This window comes from Pteropus vampyrus, unplaced genomic scaffold, assembly GCF_000151845.1.
Source record: "Pteropus vampyrus isolate Shadow unplaced genomic scaffold, Pvam_2.0 Scaffold102, whole genome shotgun sequence".
In the NCBI taxonomy this organism is placed as follows: domain Eukaryota; kingdom Metazoa; phylum Chordata; class Mammalia; order Chiroptera; family Pteropodidae; genus Pteropus; species Pteropus vampyrus.
Genome location: NW_011888883.1, coordinates 1,286,935 through 1,308,452, shown reverse-complemented (window position 1 = coordinate 1,308,452; position 21,518 = coordinate 1,286,935). Strand labels below are relative to the sequence as shown.

At 33.4% G+C, this 21,518-nt stretch overlaps 1 protein-coding gene across 3 annotated transcripts in view; it reads right to left on the bottom strand.

The window, feature by feature from the left end:
* Nucleotides 1-21,518, bottom strand: part of CEP162 (centrosomal protein 162) — an 88,344-nt gene that overhangs the window by 49,240 nt on the left and 17,586 nt on the right. For all 3 annotated transcript variants that reach the window (XM_011364876.2, XM_011364877.2, XM_023533413.1), the window contains 8 exons: nucleotides 20,071-20,184; nucleotides 15,338-15,529; nucleotides 14,680-14,764; nucleotides 10,256-10,538; nucleotides 9,112-9,373; nucleotides 1,687-1,820; nucleotides 1,192-1,419; nucleotides 517-657 (listed from right to left, as the gene is read on the bottom strand). In XM_011364876.2, the coding sequence (XP_011363178.1) occupies nucleotides 517-657; nucleotides 1,192-1,419; nucleotides 1,687-1,820; nucleotides 9,112-9,373; nucleotides 10,256-10,538; nucleotides 14,680-14,764; nucleotides 15,338-15,529; nucleotides 20,071-20,184 (1,439 nt within the window). The remainder of the gene's footprint in view (nucleotides 1-516; nucleotides 658-1,191; nucleotides 1,420-1,686; nucleotides 1,821-9,111; nucleotides 9,374-10,255; nucleotides 10,539-14,679; nucleotides 14,765-15,337; nucleotides 15,530-20,070; nucleotides 20,185-21,518) is intronic.

Sequence of the window (21,518 nt, the reverse complement as noted above, 5' to 3'; positions counted from 1 at the left end):
TTACAAGAAACTAAAGAAAAATAGGAAAGTTTCTAAGGAACACAGCCATTAAAAGTAGTAACAGGCAACATTCATTGATTAGTTACTATGTGCCAGGTACTAAGAGATTGGTTTGCACTGTCTTGTTTTAATTTCACAACCATCTTATGAGATAGGTACTATTACTATCTCCATTTCACAGATGAAGAAATTAGTTTAGAGAAGTAAGTGATTTGCTCAAGGCTGCACAGCTGGTTGTAGACCTAAGTCTTAAACTATATTTTCTGAATCCAGAATATATGCTCTTAACCACTTTAATTCTGCCCATGAGAAATGTGCAGATTAGTCAAAGTATTACTTCTTCATATTTGCCAGAATTCCCATTATCCGTTAAATGAGCACATAATATTTTTAACATGCCTGACTGCCTGATTCTTATAATATACGGTTTCGCCATGTCTGGCCTAGTGCCTGGAGGATGAAAGGATCTCAAAAAAAAAAAAAAAAAAAAACCTATGTGATGAAAAGTCACCATACCTGTTGATATCCCTGAAGAAGTGTCTCTTGTTCTTGTATTTCTTTTTGGATTTGCTTCAATTTTTCTTCAGTGACAGGATCAGTTGTTTCTCCAAAATGTAACCACCTTTGTTTTCTGTTTGTTTCTCCAAAGCTATTTAACTTTGAGAAAATGCAGAAATTTTTTTATGTGGAGAAGGAAATGATGAAGTGAGAAGTGAGGAAGAATAAGAGAAAACTCAAGGTACATGGACCTAAAACTGTCTTGTAATCACACTGGAATTAATGTAACACCGCTACAGTTAAATCATTAGTGTTGTTTTGTGCTGATGGTTCTGAGGATGGAAATAACTCAGAAATGCTACATAATGTCATTCTCTGAATCTAGACCTTCTATAACAGTTCTTTCTGAATTGTCTTCTTTTGAAGGTCATAGTGAACTAAGGGATTTGTTTCAAAAAGGACTGCTAACAGAAGAAAACTATCAAAATGAGCCAATTGAAATTTCAATTTTTTCCCCCCAGGGAGTTGGATTTAGGCTCTTCTGAAAGGAGGCACTCTCAGGAACCATGCTCTTGTTTTATATAGCAAATATATCAAGCCAAACAGCTCCAGGAACAATGGATGACAATGCATTTAGCAGGAAGTAGAAGTTTTTAAATAATAAAAGGAAAAATGGAACAATGTGTCTAGTACCTTGGTTTGAAGAATATAATTGTCTTGATTCAGTTTGAAGAGTTCCTTTTCCTGTTGTCTCTTTAGTTCTTCCATCTTATTTTCCAGCTCTCTCTCTTTTTCTGAGAATATGACTTTAATTTGCTCAATTAGGGCTTGTGCACCCCTCCATTTTTCCTCTGCTTCCTGAACTCTTTTAAACATAATTAATTCTGTCTCTGTATTCCCGCCACAGCATCCTAAGGAATCCTTTTAAGGAAAAGTATTACTTCATTACAGATTCACAAATAAGATTCAAACTGAGGTGGTTAAAAAAGCAAACACAAAGAATTAAAATGACAAAGTTAATAAATAAAGCTAAATTAAAAAAAAATCACTAAGTATTCAATAAGAATGATTAGAATCTCATCCTTGAAGCAAAAGAAATATCATTTATTTCATTATTTACAATTTAGCTTTAATTTAATTTCAGATCAGAAAAACATTATGAATATTAGTTTGAAATGCAATACCTACATTCTGTAACTGAACACAAGAATCAGTTTCTGTAGAGTCTTCAGACTTCTTAGGAGTAGCCAGGCTACTTTCACTTTTGGGAGCTGATTTACCCACTGCTGCAGGCTTGATGAGTTTTGTTTCAGATAAGATATCTAAGTATTGTAAACAGTAGATAAAAATAACACAAATGTAAACAAAATCAAATGTCTATTTAGCGATTATGGAACAAAAAGTATGACTACAACAGAAACAATAACGTAAATGATCTCAAAATAGACTGATGTATTACACTATAATACAGCTGTTTCACTGAACTCAGAACTGTCGCCCATAATCCCATAATCAACACACTACTCAGTTAGACACAGAATGCTAATTAACCTAAGATTCATGTCAAATGCAGCTAAATAAATGTGAGAATGTAGACTGAGATAATTTTAGGCTTTATTACTTTTAAATTATTCTTTTAAAAGTTCACAGCAATAACAATTAAGAATATCTAAATGATGAATCAAAAAGCAATTGATGACATTATGAAGCATTTTAGTTTGAGACTGTGTGCCTTTAAAGCAGACTTTTTAAGTAGTGTATATCAAGACAGTATATATCAATGGAATAATATATAAATGGTGTGAAAATTTTATAACAGCTAGTTTAAATCTGATTTAAAAAGATAAAATTAGAATACTGTTCTAATACCCCGAAAATACATATTAAATTAGAAAATAATGTAACTTCTGTATATCATGGTCAAACTTTCAGCTTTTAAGGTACCTTGTAAACCCCAAAGAGTAGAAATAATTCTAAGGTCAACGAATTATTCAGTTAAATATAAAAAATGTTTAAGGGAAATAACTAGAAGAGATCTGAAGGCCCATATTCAAATACTACAGATTCTGAGCTGAACACTCAGGAAACATTTATCAAGATGCTTAATTTTTAAATGTAAAGTTTACTTTTTCATTGAAAGGAAATATAGTTATTAAAGATTTGGAAAATAGGAAAAGTCAAAAGAAAAAACAAATCATCAATAGTACCTCACTTAAATATTTTAATCTTTTTCTCAGGCATGCAGAAATTTTCCTTATAGAGTAATCATGTTTACTGGACTGTTTCATGTAGGTTTTCTGGAGAAATCCTTAAAGCATTCACTAAGAAACTGCATCACTGAAAAAGCAGGCATGAGTCCTTCCAAATCACTGGAGGTCCATTAATTCGGCCAATGAACGGCACGTGATCTGCGGGCACTGTGATTCTCTCTAGGACCCAGCAGCCAAGAGTGGCGGGTGATTCTTGTTCAAGCTGTAGTCAGTCATTGCTTTTATACCAGAATTCTCCCTTCTTGAGTTCTTAATTTTGATACAGCTAAGTAATTATTTTCAATAATGGTATATGGACAGTGTTTTTTCCCTTTTCATGGGAAATAAAATATGCTTGGATATAAAATTCAAATATGAAAACACTGTAGACTTCAGAACCCTTCTTAAAGAAACAATGGATTAAGAAAATTCAGTCAAATAAGAAACTAATCAAAGTAATTTCAGAATGGAGAAGCTATGGATAAGGGACTAGTAAAAAGCATTCAATCTTTTAATAATCAGAACCAAGATCTAAATTCAAAAGCTGAAATTATCAAAGTAATTTCAGAATGGAGAAGCTATGGATAAGGGACTAGTGAAAAGCATTCAATCTTTTAATAATCAGAACCAAGATCTAAATTCAAAAGCTGAGGGAAATTATAGTTGCGGGAGAGAATAAATGTTTCTCGGACAAGTAAAAATTTAAACCAACAAAAATGGGTAAGAGGCATGTGAGTGGTAGGTGTAAGAGTTTTACTATCTTTATATTTCATAGTGAAAACTGAAAATGTATAAAATTGAAAAATGCTGTTGAAAACGACAACACGTATTTGACAACCTTTAAGGAGTTTTCATAATCTATTTTCTTAAAAGGATCTTTTGGGATATAATATTTTATAGGAAAAAGTTTCTTTTTCTTCTTACAGATTTAAGTAAAACTAAATCTAATATTTAAAAAGAACTTGTAAATTGTGATCCCATTATGTTCTGTCATTCATCCATATGTCTGCTTCTCTCGTCTTCCATCTACTCATCTGTGATTCCTTCTATCTGTATAACTACATACATACTGAGAAGCACGAAATGATGTTCACCCACTATGACATCAGTTGTTTCTGGCTAAATTATTGCTTTCTTCTTTTTTATTTTTTTGTATTTTTGAATTTTAATAATGAGCAACTATTCCTTTCATGACAATAAAATTACTTCAAAAATAAAAACATAAAGAGTTAAGAGCTACAGAAAATTAATACAGAATGAAAAGGTAAACAACCATACAGGAGGTACTGCTAGCTGCCAATCTCTTCTTCTTCCCTATTAACAGAAACCTAATTTTGCCCCTGGCACAATGTGCCCAGTTAAAAACAATCATCTCCTTGGACTCCATGCAACTGGAGATGGCCACACAATAGAAGTTCTGGCCAATAAGTTGAAAGCAAAATTTTCCTACATGGGGATTCCAGGAAAATAACTACTTTCCTTATTAAGAAGCTGACGATTTAACTTGTATTAACTTTCACCTTTCCTCATGACAGGGCTTGGAAGTTGAGTGATCATCTTATGACAACAAAGACAAAAGTCAAAGATTAAGGATTTTGCAGAAACAAAGAAGCAATCTGGTTCCTTGCAGAGTTGCACCAGTTCTGAAATGCCTATCCCTGGCTTCTTTGTTACATGAAAAAGAGAAACCTTTTATTTTTTCATCTTAACCAATGTTGATCCCAGGTGCATTCTCTATTCTGTACACAAATCTCCATCTCAGAGTCTGCTTCTCAGAGAACTAAGCCTGTTGACAAGTAACAACCATCTCAAAGAAATTACAGTTCTGAATAAAACTAAAATTGCTATGGGCGAATTCTCAATAAAAAGAGATTAAAAAATCATACTTAATAGTCTAATGGAAAAAAGGAGCTCAGTATAAAAATAGACAGCCATAGTTTATCGTGGTACTTTAATGTAAATTTTAGTAATGCATTTTATTTTTATTTGGTAGTCATAAATACTATACAATTTTGAAACAGGAAAAAATACTCATAAAAATATTGTTGCCTTCATCTGTCAACATCTGCATCGCCCCTCATTTCTTTTCCATCTACGGTGACATTACTTCTGTCTTCATTCTTAGTAATTTCCATATAATCATAGGTAATCCTTTCAAACCCCAGGGTTTTGGTTCTCTATATTTCTCTCCACCTCAGCTATTCACTCCCACTAGGTATACTCCAGATCTTTTTCTATTATTAGTAATGCAATCATTCCTCAATCTCGGTCTTAGGCATTTACTCTCTATTAATCCCATCTCTTACTTTCTGCCCCACTGGGGTCCAGTATGTTGATCCTACCTATTTCAAACTGTATCACACCCCTTGATGTCCTTCCTTTCTTTATTATTCAGCTTAACTTCCATACACTTTGTTAGTTACCTTCTTGATCCTCTCTCAGTTCATTGTACTCACTTGGCAAAAAACACTCTCCTTGGTAAATTCAGCTATACAACTACCCAATACCTGTAATCATGCAGTGAAATGTGGCTGGACATGCACACACAAGTGTGTATACACACACAGAGAAACACACACACACACACACACACACACACACACACTGCCTGGTCTCAATTTAAATTCATGATCATTAACTTCAAGTACACTTTCTGCTGCTCACATTCTAATTCTCTAGGATAACTATTTCACATCTTCTCCAACATCCCTGCCCCCATCTTCACTGCCAGCTAATGACATTGCGTTTTATTTCTCAAAGAAAATGGAAGCAATCAGAAGAAATCATCCACCCTCTCACCACTTCTATCCACCTACCAGTATCTGCACCCACATTCTCCCCCAACCTAAAGCCAACCCTTCCAATGTATACTAGATCCTCTACTCAAAGACATGGCTCTAGCGACTTTTCCCCACTCTCCATCATGATTTTTTTCCTGTCTACTGAATCTTTCCAAAAAGGATAAACATAAAACTCACACTATTATTTCTATTAAAAATAAAGCAAAGCAAAACTAAAGGTTTCTCTTGATTCCATTTGCATACCAGCTCCTGCCCATTTTTTCCCATATTTTACACTCTTTCTTCCACAGTAGTCTATAACTTGAACTATCCAAGTCTACTCTTCTATTCCTTCTATTTCCACTCAGTTTGCCTTTACAGGCACATATCGACAGAAATGGCTTGCCCAATTTACTGATGACCTCCTTCTTGCTAAACCCAAAGGTCAGTTGTCAGTCTTCATCTTTCTTTATTTTCTAGCTGCAATTGATAGAGCAGATCAATTCTCTTTTATACACTTTATTCACTTGGATCCCACATACTCAGGTTTCCTCTGATCTTACTCTGTCTTCTTTGCAGTTATCCCTCTTCTCCCTGACCTCATACGGTTAGCATGCCCAGGGATCAGGCCTTGGTTTGCCTTTTTCTCGAGCTATGCTCACTTTCTTGATAATTTTCATCAGTCTCATGGCTTAAAAATATTAGTTTTTTTAAATATCTCACAAATAATATCTACAATCCATTCCTCTCTCTTGAATTCTAGACTTTTATATCTAACTGCTTTCTTGTCATCTCCCCTTGCATGTAGAACAGACAGCTCAAAATGATCAACAAGATTCTTGACCTTTTCTCTATCCCGAAATCTGCTCTACCTTAGCCTCCCCATCCCAGCTGGCTATTACCTCCACTTTTCGTTTCTTAAGGCAAAAACTTTGGCATGATGCTCTTTCTTAACCCCAACCCAATTTTTTAGATTTTTGGTTCTATCTTCTTAACATATCCTTATCCAGCCACTTCTCATCACCTCCACTGCCACCACCCTGGATCAAGCCCCATTACTACTAGCCTGGATTCCTAAAATCACCTTCTACCTGGTCCCTGTGCTTCTTCCTTTGCTCTCTATGGTATGTGTATATTTTTATGTGTATATGGTCTATAACACAGCTGCCAGAGAAATTCATCTAAAGGGTAATTGAGATGAGGTCACTCCCATGGTCAAAACTTTTCAGGGGCTCATCTTTTCATGTAGACTAAAAGCCTAAGTCTTTAAAATGCCCAAATCTTTAAAATGCCCTAGAAAAATCTATATACGCTTGCCCATTCAGATCTCTGATCTCGTCTACTACCCTCTTTGCTCACTTTGCCCCTAGCTATGTGGGGCTTCTATACTGTTCCTTGAACATGCCAGGCATTCTTCCCCACTATAGGACTTTTGCACTGGCTGTTTTAGCTTTCTCGAATATGCTACCCCTAAATATCCACACAGCCAAGTTCCTTACATCCTACAAGTCTTTGTTCAAACAGCCCTTTCTTAAGGACGCCTAAGTAAAATTGTGACCTTCTGCACTCCAACACTCAAACTCTTGCTCTACTTTTTATTTTTCCTTAGCATATAACGTTTACTTATTTATTATGCTTATTACTGAATGTCTGTCTTCTCAATAGATGAAGAGTTTCGCAAAATGGAGAGGGAAGGTTTCCTTGTCTATTTTGTTAACTGATGTATGTAAAGGGGCCTCTACTGGCGCCTGCACCAAGGTAGGTGCTCAAAAAATATTTGTTAAATGAATTAATTTGGATAAAGTAAACTTAAAAATTGTTGGGGGTTAATTTATCTAAATTAAATATAATAAATATTAAAAACAAAATTTCATTTCCTTGCTCCCAAAAGTACAAAATGAATACTCCTAAATCATCAATGAAAAATTTTCACATTCCTCGATTCTAAAATTTGAGGAATGTTCCAAGTGTTTTTTTCCTAACAGTAAGCACTAGATCCAATGAGTGGTTATCAATAACTGAGTATACAACAACATCACAAGCAAATGTTCCACAGAAAAGAAAATAAGAGAACATAAAAGACTTTTTAGGGAAAGGGGCTAATTAGAGGTCCCTAGGTTAAGAACAGGAGAAAAGGATGCTTGTATTAATCCAACAGAATCATATTACTGTCTCTCCAGAATAACCAATCCATGTTATTCTCCTTTACTCTGACATAGATCAGCCCTAACCTTTTCATCTTATATGCATAGGTTGCTAAAGTGAAAACATATGCATAGAGACAGAAGGAGAGTCTTTAATGTCTAAAGAATTTTCAATACAGGTATTCCTTGAAGATATTGTGGGTTTCGTTCCAGACCATTTACCATAATAAAGCAAGTATTACAATAAAGTGAGTCATGATCTTTTAGCTAGTGGAAGGCCCTGTCTTCCATTTCTAAAAAAACATAACACCTGTGGAGTGCAACAAAGCAGCATGCAATAAAATGAGGTATTCCTGTATAGTCAAAGTGGTCCTGGAATTGACAAAAACAGGGAAAGGAAAGGGAAGACATTGCAAGCTAGAAATGAATTTTCCAATGAGGCTAGTTCTTCTCTTACAACTATGACCATATACCAATGATGAAATTGGTCACCTATTCAATTTAATCACAAAGAAAAGGACAAAATGTTTCTGGCTCTATTATGGCTCTCCTTTCCCTACTGGAGTCTAAAAGTAGCAGAAATGTTTGTTTGACCTGAACACTTCTATTTCTTTTAATAGCTTCATGGGCTCTACTTTGAAAATTACCCTTTCCTACTGTCAATATAAATGACTACGTTAGGAAATAACAGAGTTACTGTGATGTATAAAAATATGCATTATTTGATAAATAAAACATCCTGCCTCTCCAAGACTATACTGCACTAATACCTAATCTCTCTGTCAACCTTTATTTGTAGGTTGCCATTTGCATTCTGAATATACAGCTTTTCTCTGGTAAACATTTTGTTTACAGAGCCAACCAGATGAGGGAGAGTTTGACTCTCCTACCTTATATTCACTTCCTGTATTTTCCGGGTCTCATTCAGGAAAAGCTAGAACTAATGACGAAAAACCTCATGTAAATTGAATCACTCAGAAATGGAATGTATACCTTAAGGTTAATTCTTTTCTATCAATAAAGAAAGTTCATAGGAGAAAAGGAAACAGGGAAAATAGAAAACAAAGAAAGCAAAATAATACACTACAGGTGACTCTTGAAAAATGCATGGGTTAGGGAAATCAACCCATCTACGCTGTCAAAAATCCATGTATAACTTGACGTTCCGAAAACTTAATAGCCTATTATTGTTGACCAGAAGTCTTACTGATAACACAGTCAATTAAATATATTTTGTATGTGACATGTATTATATACTGTACATTACAATAAGGTAAGCTAGAAAGGAGAAAATGTTAAGAAAATCATAAGGAAATATACTTACGTTATTTATTGAAAAAAAAAAATCCACATATAAGTGGACCCATAAAATCCAAACCTACATTGTTCAAAGGTCAATTGTATATATACAGAATTCTATTATGAAAAGATTATGATTACCTTTTTTCTTAGCTTGATTTGAGGTGGGAATGGACCGCAAGTTTTTGCTTTTCATAATGTCCTTCGAAGTTTTCTTTTCGAGAGTAGAAAATGTCTTAAATGGTGAACTGGGTTTTCCATAGCCTGAGCTCCTAACTGATGCATATAATCCACTCTGGGGTTTTCTTTTAAGTAAAGGAGGTGCACTTCTGGCCTTCTTATATGGTACCTGTTTACCAATTACACCCGCTTCTTCTCCAGAACTAAGCTGAGATCTAAAAGACTGTGTACAACAAGAACAAACTGTTTAGAATTGAAATGAATTTCAACTACAGTTATAAATGGAAATTTAACAGATGGCAAACCATAGTGATTACTAAATAACATAGACTGTAAAAAGCAAACCACTACATTAAAATTCTTTAAGTCTAATTCATTGGAATTTTACTATTTTGAAGAACATCTTCAAAGCCAGGAATAAAACAATAAAATAAGCTTGCCAGAAAGCTGTATGTGTAATTACTAGAATGAACATGAGTATAGCATGGGAAGGACATATTTTGAAATGACATAAAATCTTTTTCCTCTAGATTTCTCAAGATAAAAAATTTTAATATCCTGCCCAACTTCACAAAGAATTTCAGATGGTTTATGGTAAACACACAACTCAAAACTGTAAAATAAAAATATTGGGAACATGAAACTATAAATCAGAATAGATCAAGAACAGAGGGAAATGGAATAGTGAAACATAAGTTTCTCAATAGTTGCTAATAGCATTTATATAAAATGTCAACTTAACCTACTTTTGCAGAACACAGACTACTATTACAATGAAAAAAAAGCACCAGAATGAAGAATAAACTTTACTTCATATGCTACTCAAATTGTGGACTATGTTTACCCCCTAAAATTGTTTTAATGTAAAAGACAGCTTCTAAAAAAAAGTTAATGCTATAGAAGTATTTTTTAATTTGGGAACTGCAGGTCATAGCAATAAATATATATTCTTCACATATATCCAGGATCTATCTGGAGATTAATATATAATCAATCCTACTATACTAAGCAGTACGTACTAAAAAAAAAAGGATATATTTGTTAATTAATAGTACTTATATAACTTTATCAATATGTCAAATCAATCTGGATTATAAACACTTACTTTATTTATTTTGTCATCACGAGGTAATACTGAAGGACCAACAGATAGTTTTTTCCTCAAAATATCAAGGTACATTTTATCTATATGTTCTTCAGTAGTGTTTACTCTTGCACAGCTATTATCTGTATCTTCATTTGTTGTCTTTTGTAAAACTACATTCTCTTCATTTTTGTCGAAAAATTGGTTCACATTTTGTGGCTCTTGAGACATAACATTTGGCTTCATCTTAAGGGGTAAAGGGCTTACAATTTCAGTTTCTTCACTAACAGCCAGTTTCTTATAGCTATAAAACAAGTAAAACAAAACAGGACAGAGAATAAACCCTAAATGACTCTATGAATATCAGTTTTATTAACATATATATTCATACATATATTTAGTATTTGTAACTATTCAAATAAAGTCATTAATGTTAAATACAATATTTACAATCCTGGTTAAGGGTATACTCATATAGTATCATGTAATTACTTTGAATTTCAGATAATAATTTTAATGCAGTATAAGGGATTGAGTGAATGACTCTAAGACCTACACATCAAAGAAAAGCCAAACCAAACAAGACTAAGATTGCTTCTGTATAAGAAAAAATAAAATATAAATTTCTAAATGAACTTTTTCTAATATATCTTTTAAAGTCAACATGAATTTGAAGCAGAAAATGGTATACATTTTGGAAGAAACTAATGAAGTAATCATAATTTATGCCAATGAGGCAAAGATTACAAATGTTAAAAAGCATAAATTTCATTACAGTATAGGAAAAATTTCAAAGTAAAACAAAAATCATGAGGATTTAGAAATAAAGTTTCTGTGGTTTATAACACTTAAATGCAATATAACATTTCATGCCAGTAGATTTGAAAAATATGGAAAATTTTCCTTAAAGAAAAGTTCTAAATGTGGTTAAACATCAGCATATTATGAGGGCTCCAAGAATATAGATATTGTTATTTTCAAATTATTTAATCATGGTCAATTAAGTCTTTTAATTTTGTAATGATAAAATAAGATTAAAGGAAAATTTAAGAGGCTACTACTTTCATGTAAGGTAGATTGGCTTCTCAGTAACTATTAGAAGCTTTTAAAAATAGATAGAATGACCAGAAAGTATAACAGTTCTTTCATTCCGCACGGTTGCAGAACCTGGCTAGATATTCACCAAAACTGCTTCCTACTTTTTGCTTTGCATGAGCTAAACCACATTTCCTTGCTACCATGCATCAAGATAGGATCATTTACTAGTTCCTGCCTTTAGAATGTGAGTGCTATGGTAACAAGAACTAAAATATGTGTCATAAGCTTAGTGGTGGGGTTTTGGGTCGAAAGGAAACTGATACTAAAGGCTGGAGAAGTGGCAACCCATGTTTTACAGTAGCAAAACATTTGCTAAACTATTACATACAATAGTTTATAAGGCAGACAACATACCTACTGAGTCTAGGGTACTAAGAGAAACGGCCAGAGAAAACAGGAAGGTTTTAAGTGCTAGCTACTTCTGGCTACTTGAACAAGATATTATAAGAAAGAGATGAGATCAAGTTAGGGTGAGCCAGTTTGTAAGAAGAAATCAAAGGGAACAGAGAGAGTCTAGAAACTCAGGGCCTCTTCTTTTACTCTCTGTGTCTGGACTCAAACAGTAAGATCTGGCACTGAAAAATGCTATGAGAAAACAAGATTTCATGAAACTTCTCAGTTGAAAAGACTGACTCAGACTCAGTTCCTTGGCAAAGATCATATTAAAGGTGTCATCTTCACACTTAAGATTATTGTTCCCAATAATATCCAGATAGCTTCGATTAATTCAAGAGAAAAACAAACAAACAAACAGAGGGACAAGGAAGCAAAGACACAAAGCAGATTTAAAACCTTTGTCTAGTACACGGGACTGACACATGGGACTGACTGGAACCAAAAAGATCAGAATCCTAACATTTCTAAAGGAACTGTAAAGGCAAAGAAACCACGACCTTATTTAAACAACAAAAAAAGCCAGTGACTGGGAGTATTAAAATAAAATGAGTGCCTCCTCCAAGATGGGTATATTTTCCCTTCAAAACCCACTTCGGTTGTGGTCAAGGGTAAAAAAAAAAAATACAAGGCAAATTCTCTAAGGAGTGGAACTAGGAGCTATATGGAACAACATATTTATAAAGTAGTTCCTCTTCAAGAGCAATATGATGGCCTATTAAGAAAAATCCCCATTTGCAAAGTGGGGGATCTTTAAAAGGTCCTCCAGTGGATTTCAAGTAGCATTACCATATTTTCCTTCTATTTTTCCTCTCTGAATGGGAATATCTGTTGCAGTTCTACCATTATACATTAGGTGGGGGTGAGGCAGTATATAAGTTGCCTTTTTAATTCATTGATTAGTAGACAATGAGGAGCCACATTCGAACCCGATGGAGAGCACTGCACTTCACCTGGAAATTCTCATCTTACAGATGGATACAGTCCTGAATGGGACTTTGGGCTCTTTGCTTTAGGGAGGAGGTGAGTGGGTCCATGTGTAAAGATGAATAAAATGGAAATTTGGCTATTAGAAGGGTATACTCTGATTGAGACTGCCTATATGCCTACCAAACTCATTTTTCTTTTTGGGCACACAAGCAAACTGTATTTCTCAGTTCTCTTGGAATTTTGTTAGCTAGATGTGCTGGCTCTTACCAATAGAATGTGAGCTGAAGTGATGTAATACTTTTGTGTTAAGGCAGTTAAAATATGCTAACTCATCCTTTTTCTTTCCTACTGACTGCTTGAATGAGGGCATGACAACTTTAAAACCACGTGCTCATGACAGAAGCCCAAGTCCCTAAATTAACTATGTAGAGTCCCACCCTAACCCCACTGACACACATGAGATTACGATGTGAGCAAGAAATTTTTGATGATGTTGAGCTATGAAAATTTCAATGATTATGTGTTATAGCAGCTAGGATTATTTACCCTACAATTAGTTTACTACAGAATTTTTGGATACGTATACTAAAGTTTATATTACTGACATTTCTATAATTACTATTATGTCTTTTATGTAACACACCTGTTTTCAGCTTTTAAACATAAATGTAATAATCTATGTTTTAGAATTCACATTACTAAAATGGTTCCACCTATATTAACAAAGACACAACATGTAGAAAATCTCTTCAGGAACACTAACATATGCCCAAACAGCAATGGTGGGTGAGCACAATCTGCCCTTTAAAAATAATAACTAGCACTGCAGATCAGTGGAAGAATCTTAGACTTAGCATTCAAGTAGATGGGTTTTAGTGTAAGCTTCACTGCATCATTTTTGCTTAACTAGTACAAATGTAGAAACAAGGCCAAGAAATCGCTGTAAGTGGATTTACATGATGAAGATATAGTACAAGGGGCTCAAAATGTGCCTATTGAAAACATAAATGAGCGAATGAATAGTACATAAATAAATGATAGGCTTTTCACAGAAATATTTCAGGGACATCAAAGATCTCACAAGGTAAGTGGTTAAGTATATGGACTTCCTGTGTTCCCTAGTCATAGTCATATGACCTTGGGCAATTTATTTAACCTCTTTAAGACTCAGTTTTCTTATCTACAAAATGAGGATAATAATGGAATATATTTCATGGAGTTGCTGTAAGACTAAATAAAGTCGTGTAAAGAACTTTGCATAGTAGTTGGCCCACAGTAAGCACGTGATAAAAATGCTAGTTGTTATCACCACCATCATAATTTGGTTCTTGTGAAAGCTCCACCACTAAATTGAATTTATTGCAATTTCATCACCTGAATGATGGGGATTAAAGATGTCTGTTTTACTTGTATGAAAATCACATGGGATAATGGATGTGATACTCTAAGTGCTACAAATGTAAAGTTGTCTTAAGACAAAGTTATTGTGATTGCTACTCTGTGTATTGGAGAATGACAGTGAGGTATCCCAGAAGCTTCCACTAAAAAAGTACAGGAGCTGGAGTATTTTCTTGAAGCCTGTTTCTCTTGTGCCCAAAGCACTCACTCTGGGGATAATGGCCAGTCTATGACTAACTGCAAAACTAACTGGCTTATAAAGAAGCAAATCCATGACTCATATACAGAATAAAATTCATGTTCCTCCTCTTTGTTCGAAGCAACTATCCTTGAGCTATTTAAAGCTGAAGAAATTATAAGTGGTGACAAGCTTTAAGACTACTTAATGTCAGTAACTTTCTTAGTAGCATCTGGTTTTTTTATTTTTTTAGCACTAGAAGAATTCTAATGAATTAATTAAGAAAGAAATAATACAAAAAGAAGAGAGCAGTGACTCACAGGTAGACGCATACAAGTTATAGATTAATCATTCAATAGGAATGATTATGTAGAACAACTGATCCTATAAGTTTTCAGTGACAAAACAACAAAGAAACAACCTGTATAATCCATTCCAAAACTCATACCTGACAGGCTTTAAGTCCAAACCACCACTGATCCCAAAGGAATCTATTCTGATAGGTTTCATCAACTCCTCTACTGTGGGCAGATCTAAGAGGGGAAAAAAGTTTAAATAGCAATAAAAAATGTTATGTAAATTACTTAATTTAATGTCTAATACCACTAAAATTTCATTTTCTCTGATTGACAGTTAACAAAATGATGTATGCAATAAAGCTAATTTCCCACTGTAGACTTGCTTATACTATGACAACTTCCATATTGATACATATGTTTATTTGATGTACAGATATATATATATTTCTCAAATATATGTGTATGGGTACATCTACACACACACACTTATCTGCTAAATATGTATTTAGTTGACCCTAAAATACTGTTCTTTTAAAAAATAACTTTAGTATATGTACATGGAAAAAGATTTAAAAATATGAAAATGGTTATGTAATTTCTTAATTTGGTCAAGACATATTGGAGGAGAAATTGAAATTTTATTCCATGTTCAGCTCTAACTATATAGTTAAAGCAATAATTTCCAGATTTCATTTGAACAAATCCTTTAAATAAATTCAGAGATTGAGAAATAATCACTACAGCAAACTGAATCTAAACTACACTAAAGTGGAAACTGTTCAAAGAGAGTCTCAAATAAACTTTTACCAGATTCTGTAGTAGAGATGTTTTTGGAAGACTCTTCATTTTCTTGAAGATGATCTTTCATTGAGCTCTTGATATTTTCCATGGCACTCCTCTCAATTCTTTGTTCATCTGCATCTCCCAAAGAATGGGCTATATGACAATAAGCCTGATGGAGAGCTTCAATGTCACTATTGCTTTGTCCGTAAGAAACACCTGTTGAAATAAATGTAATGTCCAGTATAATCACACAAATATATGAGAAATATAAAACACTAACATCATTTCTCTATCTGTTAGGATAGAGGACAACGGTGACATGATAGAGTTAAATAAAAAACTAGGCAATATGTAGGTAAAGCCTACCAGTATAAAATCACAGCAAGCTCAAAAACTCTTTTCAGCAAGTTGAGCTGTGTCCTGACATGTTAATTATAAAATCTGACTCCACTATTGTCCTCCCTTTCTACTACCCTTAATTAACCCCTCCGCATCGGATAAAATTATTCCTAAATTTCTCAAACTGACACAATCATTTCCCTTACCACTACCACTCTCTCGCTTGGGTTCCCTGTACAACCAAGCATTTTGGAGTCTGCATTTCTTCAACTGAAATTTGCTCCTCTAACTTTGAAATTCAATATGTGTTCCAACATCCTGCTAAAGTTGCTACCATGAAAACCAATTTCCTAAAGACCAAATCTAAGCATCTAGTTCTCTTCAACACTATGAGACATTTGACACTATCCTTTTCCTGGGAACTGTTTCTTCTATATCCCTTCTTCTCCTTGTTCTTCCCACTAGTCTAATGGCTACTTCTCTATCTCTTGTGGCTTATCTTAGGGCTCCATCTTTAGTTGTCTTTTTTAAGCCTCTCATTTATTCATTTATTTTTTTTTTTTTTGGCCTAATTTCATCAAGACCATTAGCTTCAACTATTATCCATATGATCAAGACTCTCAACTGTCTTTTGTCCTTAATTTTTTTCTGAATAAAGACATTTTTTTCTATAAGTAAATCACATCTAATATACTCCCAATTGAATTTATTACATTCCCCAACAAAACTTGTTTTACAACCAGTATTTCCTATTTTAGCTAATGGCATCACTTTATTCATCTAGTCATCCAAAACAGAAGATTTGATGCCACTGTTCACTCTTCCTTCCCTGTTAACTCCCTCCTCCCACCAAATGATAAATTGTGAAAAAAAAGAGTTAGAAGAATCTAACGACAATAGTGATTTAAGATTTTTGAGTATTTTCTTATTCATTTTGTAACTTTCATTACTAACAGTGGAATTTTCAAAATTAGAGAAAAGAATAAGAGTCATAGGAAAGTGGAAAAAGAGAAGAGAAATAGGGTGACTAGTTTCCTTTTCTCTTGATACTCATGATTAGTTAATGCTTAAAAATAAAACAGGATATACAACCCCATCTTCCTCTATATAAACTGTAAGTTGTATACTATATAACTCTAAGGGGCTATTTTTTAACTCTGAATGCAAGAGGCAACAAAATCACACATATAGAATTGTATAAGAATGTCTTACAATGGGATATCTTCCTATCTAATGCTTCAGGTCACCACTACTATTTGGAGCATGTTCAATAAATAAAGGAGCTTGATTAAATTAAAAATAAAAAGTGGGGGATACTGTTAGAGCAATCATTAACAGTTAAGTGGCAGGGACTTTCCAAAATCACTTGAGAAAAAATATCTTGCCTGTAATGGTAAGCCTGACTCTTGCCCTAAACCATCAGTCAGAATTCAGAGTAGCATGACTGGGGGAGAGAATTAATCTTTATAAACAAAGGAAAAAGGCACAGGTGTTTCTTCCCTTCTCTACAGAAATATCAGAATATTTAGGTATCTGCTGAGTATGTACAAAAGAAATAACCCCAAGGTTAAGTAGCAGAGCAGTACTGAATGCTCATGCTTAATTTATCAGGTGTTGAGTATCAGAAACAAGAGGTTCCAGGCTTTAAAGCAACAGCAGAGCAAACATGCAGAAAAACAAACAGCCTAAAAGCTAGAGATGAGAAATGGAGGATAGAAGGTATTACGGGCTGCTCAGAAAACAAAGCAGAGGAAAGATATTTTTCTCCTAACTTGAGTCATTAACCCAAGTGATTTTAAAATAACTCCAGAGTCATATAAGTTAACTTTTTTTCATGCATTTTACGAAGAGAAAAGTAAAGGCCTGACTTCTCTGCCTTTTACATTAAAAAGAGGGTACTCTATGTAGTTACTTTATATATTAACACAAGTCAAAAGCTCCCTATATTTTCCCACTGAAGAAAGATGAGACATGTCAAATCTTATTTTGCAGAAGCAAGGGTCTGGTTGTGGAGCAATACTGTCACCTTGTGCCTGCTCCAGTCATGTAGCCACAGCACAAAGTGGTACTTGCTCATGAGACATATGAAAATAAGTGAAAGGCTATATCAGACCTGGTGTTAGGAAAACTTCATTTTTATAGTTACTAAACTTTTTAATATAAAAGCACAGATTTCATAAATAATATTTTTAAAAGATGATCTTTCACAATGTAGCGGCTAAACTAAGCCTTCTTAATCCGAATAGAAACATGGTAAAAAAAAAACAAAACAACAAACAAAGTTAAAGAAACATAAAAAACCCCACTGATCTTTTCAGTTCTTAAACCAAGTTCGGATGCTGATTTGAAGATTTCAAGTGGATTTCTGAAGTATTAGGTAATGTAATACCCTACAGCCGATCAGATTTACACTGTATGTTTTCAGGTTCTTTATTATAACTTGTATGATTAACAAATGATTGATATGAATTCTAATAATAACTACAGAGTTGCTACTGCTTATTAAATCTTAACAATGTACTAGGCATTTGCAGCTGACCATCCAAAATCTTCATTTTAAAGAAGGGAAAACGGGCTTAGAAGCATTAATTGTCCAGTGTTACCCAGCTGATAACTGGCAAGGCTGGGGATATGGAACAAAGTCTGCATGACAATAAGTTCATTCTCTACTATCCTCCAGAACATTTAAGAAATAACACCAAAAAACTACAGCTTTATATAGTTGCTTAGATTACCTTAAAAGAAGTTTTACTTTTAGAAATACAGTTTTTATTTTTGAGTTTTTCTTAAAAGATTACCTTAAAAGAAGTTTTACTTTTAGAAATACAGTTTTTATTTTTGAAATACAATAGTGGTTTTTATACCGTATTTTACAAAATCATCATGTTTCAGAGAACATTATGGATTCCACAGATACTTGTTTGAAATTTCATTTTAAATAGTGCTTTAAACCATAAAACTGTAATAAAAATTCAAGTGTGCCATTCATGTAATGTGAAGACCATCAGAGTGATATCTTTGTCTCTTGCTGTTTTCATACATATCTTAAAGTTTCTCTGGTCATATTGTACATATATTAACTTTCTATACTGAATCACTGCAGCTCCACACTGGTCTTTTATAAGAATTCATGTCTGCTTACTGAAAACTGTGAAAATGGACTATCACAGCACATAAGTGACACGTACTTAAATAAACAGCAGTAAGCCTGAGGAACACGCCCTCAGCACATGGTTTCATCATGGCGGAATACTTGGGTAATAATAAATGAGTAACAAGTCTTGATGGAAAAATTCTGTTGTACTTTTTTGACTTTTCTGTTTATATTTTAAAAAGAAAATGGGTTAAACAAATCAAGATAGTGTTGACTCTTAGAATGGCAGTGACTATAAAAAGGAGATCTGAGTGGACTTTTTGTAGTTTGGGGCATGTTTTTTTAATCTGATTCCTGGTTACATAGATGTGTTCAGTATTTGAAAATTCATCAAGTTGCACTATTATGATACATGAATAGATTTTCTATAGGTTATCATATTTCAATAAAAAAGTAAAAAAACAAAAATAAAATTCAATCAATTGCTTGGATTGGGTTAGTGACTGATCAATTCTATGGCTTTTTTCCCCCCTAGTGTTTGGATTGGTTTAGTTGACCAAACAGGTTAACAGAGACTGGCAAAGCAAACTGATTAAAAAGTTCCCATTTGCAACTATTTATGTGGTAAATTAAGAATACTTTCATATTATACAACAAAATATACAAACATATTGGAAGTCTGATGGTGACAGAATATAACAAACATCTATAACTTCTGATTTCAAAAGATTTATTGCTCTAACTTTATAAGTAAATGTTATAAATGTAAACATTTATATTTATGCCAATAAAATACCATTTTCATCTAGAGAGTACTACATAAGTTTTTATTGGAAATAAGGATTACACTACTTTAAAAATGTTTGAAAAGGCATTGTCCTAAAGACCTTTACAACTTTTAATAAAGTCGAGATGGCCTACGCATTTCAAAATTTTGGGATGTGATTCAGGTTTTTATTGCATGAAGGGAACTATGGAAAAGCACAAGACCAAAGTTTCATCTTTCCTACATCTGGCAAATTTAACTGAATACTTGGGAGGGGTACAAAAATTAGTTAATATTCACCTACAGTGCTGTACTTTTTATCAATAGTATTCATTCATTTATTAATAAGTATTTATTTAAAAACACACTTTACTTGGTTAACAAGCATTGTCACCATTAGCAAGTTCAGGTTAAGTTGTTAAATACGGTAGAAATGTGAGATTTAAGATTTTATTGCCAACATAGTTATTATACATATTATTATATATCATATATAAATGAAGTCAGTCATAAAATATTACATATTCAGAAAACAGTGAGTTTTTCAAACATTTTTACCTGTTGTCATTTCATTATCAGTCATTTCTGGCAGGGCCTTTGACTTAGTTGTTGCTCTATCCTGTTCATCAAAGTTGACTTCTGCCACAGAGTCTAATGAATCAAGCAGCACCACTGGAACAATATAAAGAAAAAAAATATTAGAAATGTAGAGAAATTTCCTTTAAGAAAACATTTTAATCATATTCAATCTGCATAAAAATAAAGATAAATGTTTACATATAAAGAGTATATAATCTAAGTAGCATGATTTTCTTCTTAGGTACAAGAGAATAGGAGTGCATCAGCATACATACCTATGCTTATATACAGGTCTAATATACATTTATATGTGAAAGGCAAAGGGTCTGAGAAATATAACAAAAGAAATATTCATTTTCCAACTTTACTGAGGCATAGCTGACAATTAAGAATTATATATATTTATTTAAAGTATACAACTTGATAATTTGATATATATTATAAAATATTCATCATAATCCAACAAATTAATATTCATCACTTTGTAGCTACCTTTTCTGTGTGTGGTGAGAACACTTAAGATCTCCCCTCTTAGCAACTCTGAAGTACACATTATTAACTACAGTTATACTGTTGCACACTAGGTCTGCAGAACTTATTTATCCTGCATTAACTAAAATTTTGCACCCTTAGCCAGCATCGTCCCCTATCCTACTCCCCTGCCTCTGGTAATGATCACTCTTCTGTTTGAGTCTGACATTTTTAGATTCCACATATAAGCGAGATCATGCAGTATTTGTCTTTCTGCATCTGCCTTACTTCACTTAGCCTAACATCCTCCATGTCCATCCATGTTGTTGCAAATGGCAGGATTTCTTTTTTTTTAAAAAAGCCTGAATAATATATATACAAATATGTATATATATATGTATACATATACATATCTATAGATATCTCTTTGAAATAGATATCAAAAATTGCTGGATAATAAGGTGTTCTATTTTTAATTTTTTTCAGTAACCTCCATACTGTTTTCTACAGTGGCTGTTACCAGTTTATATTCCCACTAACAGTGCACAAGTTTCCTTTTTTTCATCCTTGCCAGCATTTATCTTTTGTCTTTTTAATAGTCATCCTAACAGGTGTGAGGTGATATCTCATTGTGGTTTTAAACTGTCGTTCTCTGATGATTACTGAAGCTGAGCATTTTTTCATATCCCTCTTGGTCACTTACTTATCTTCTTTAGAAAAATGTCTATTCAGGTCCTTTCCACTTTAAGTGAGTTATTTGGATTTTTTGCTATTGAGTTGTATGAGTTCCTTTTTTATTTTAGATACTAACCCCTTATCAGATATATGGTTTGCAAATATTTTCTCCCATTCCATAGGTTGCCCTTTTGTTTTGCTGGTGGTTTCCTTTGTCGTGCAGAAGTTTTTAGTTTTTTGGTATCAAATCCAAAAAATCATTGCCAAATCCAACATGAAGG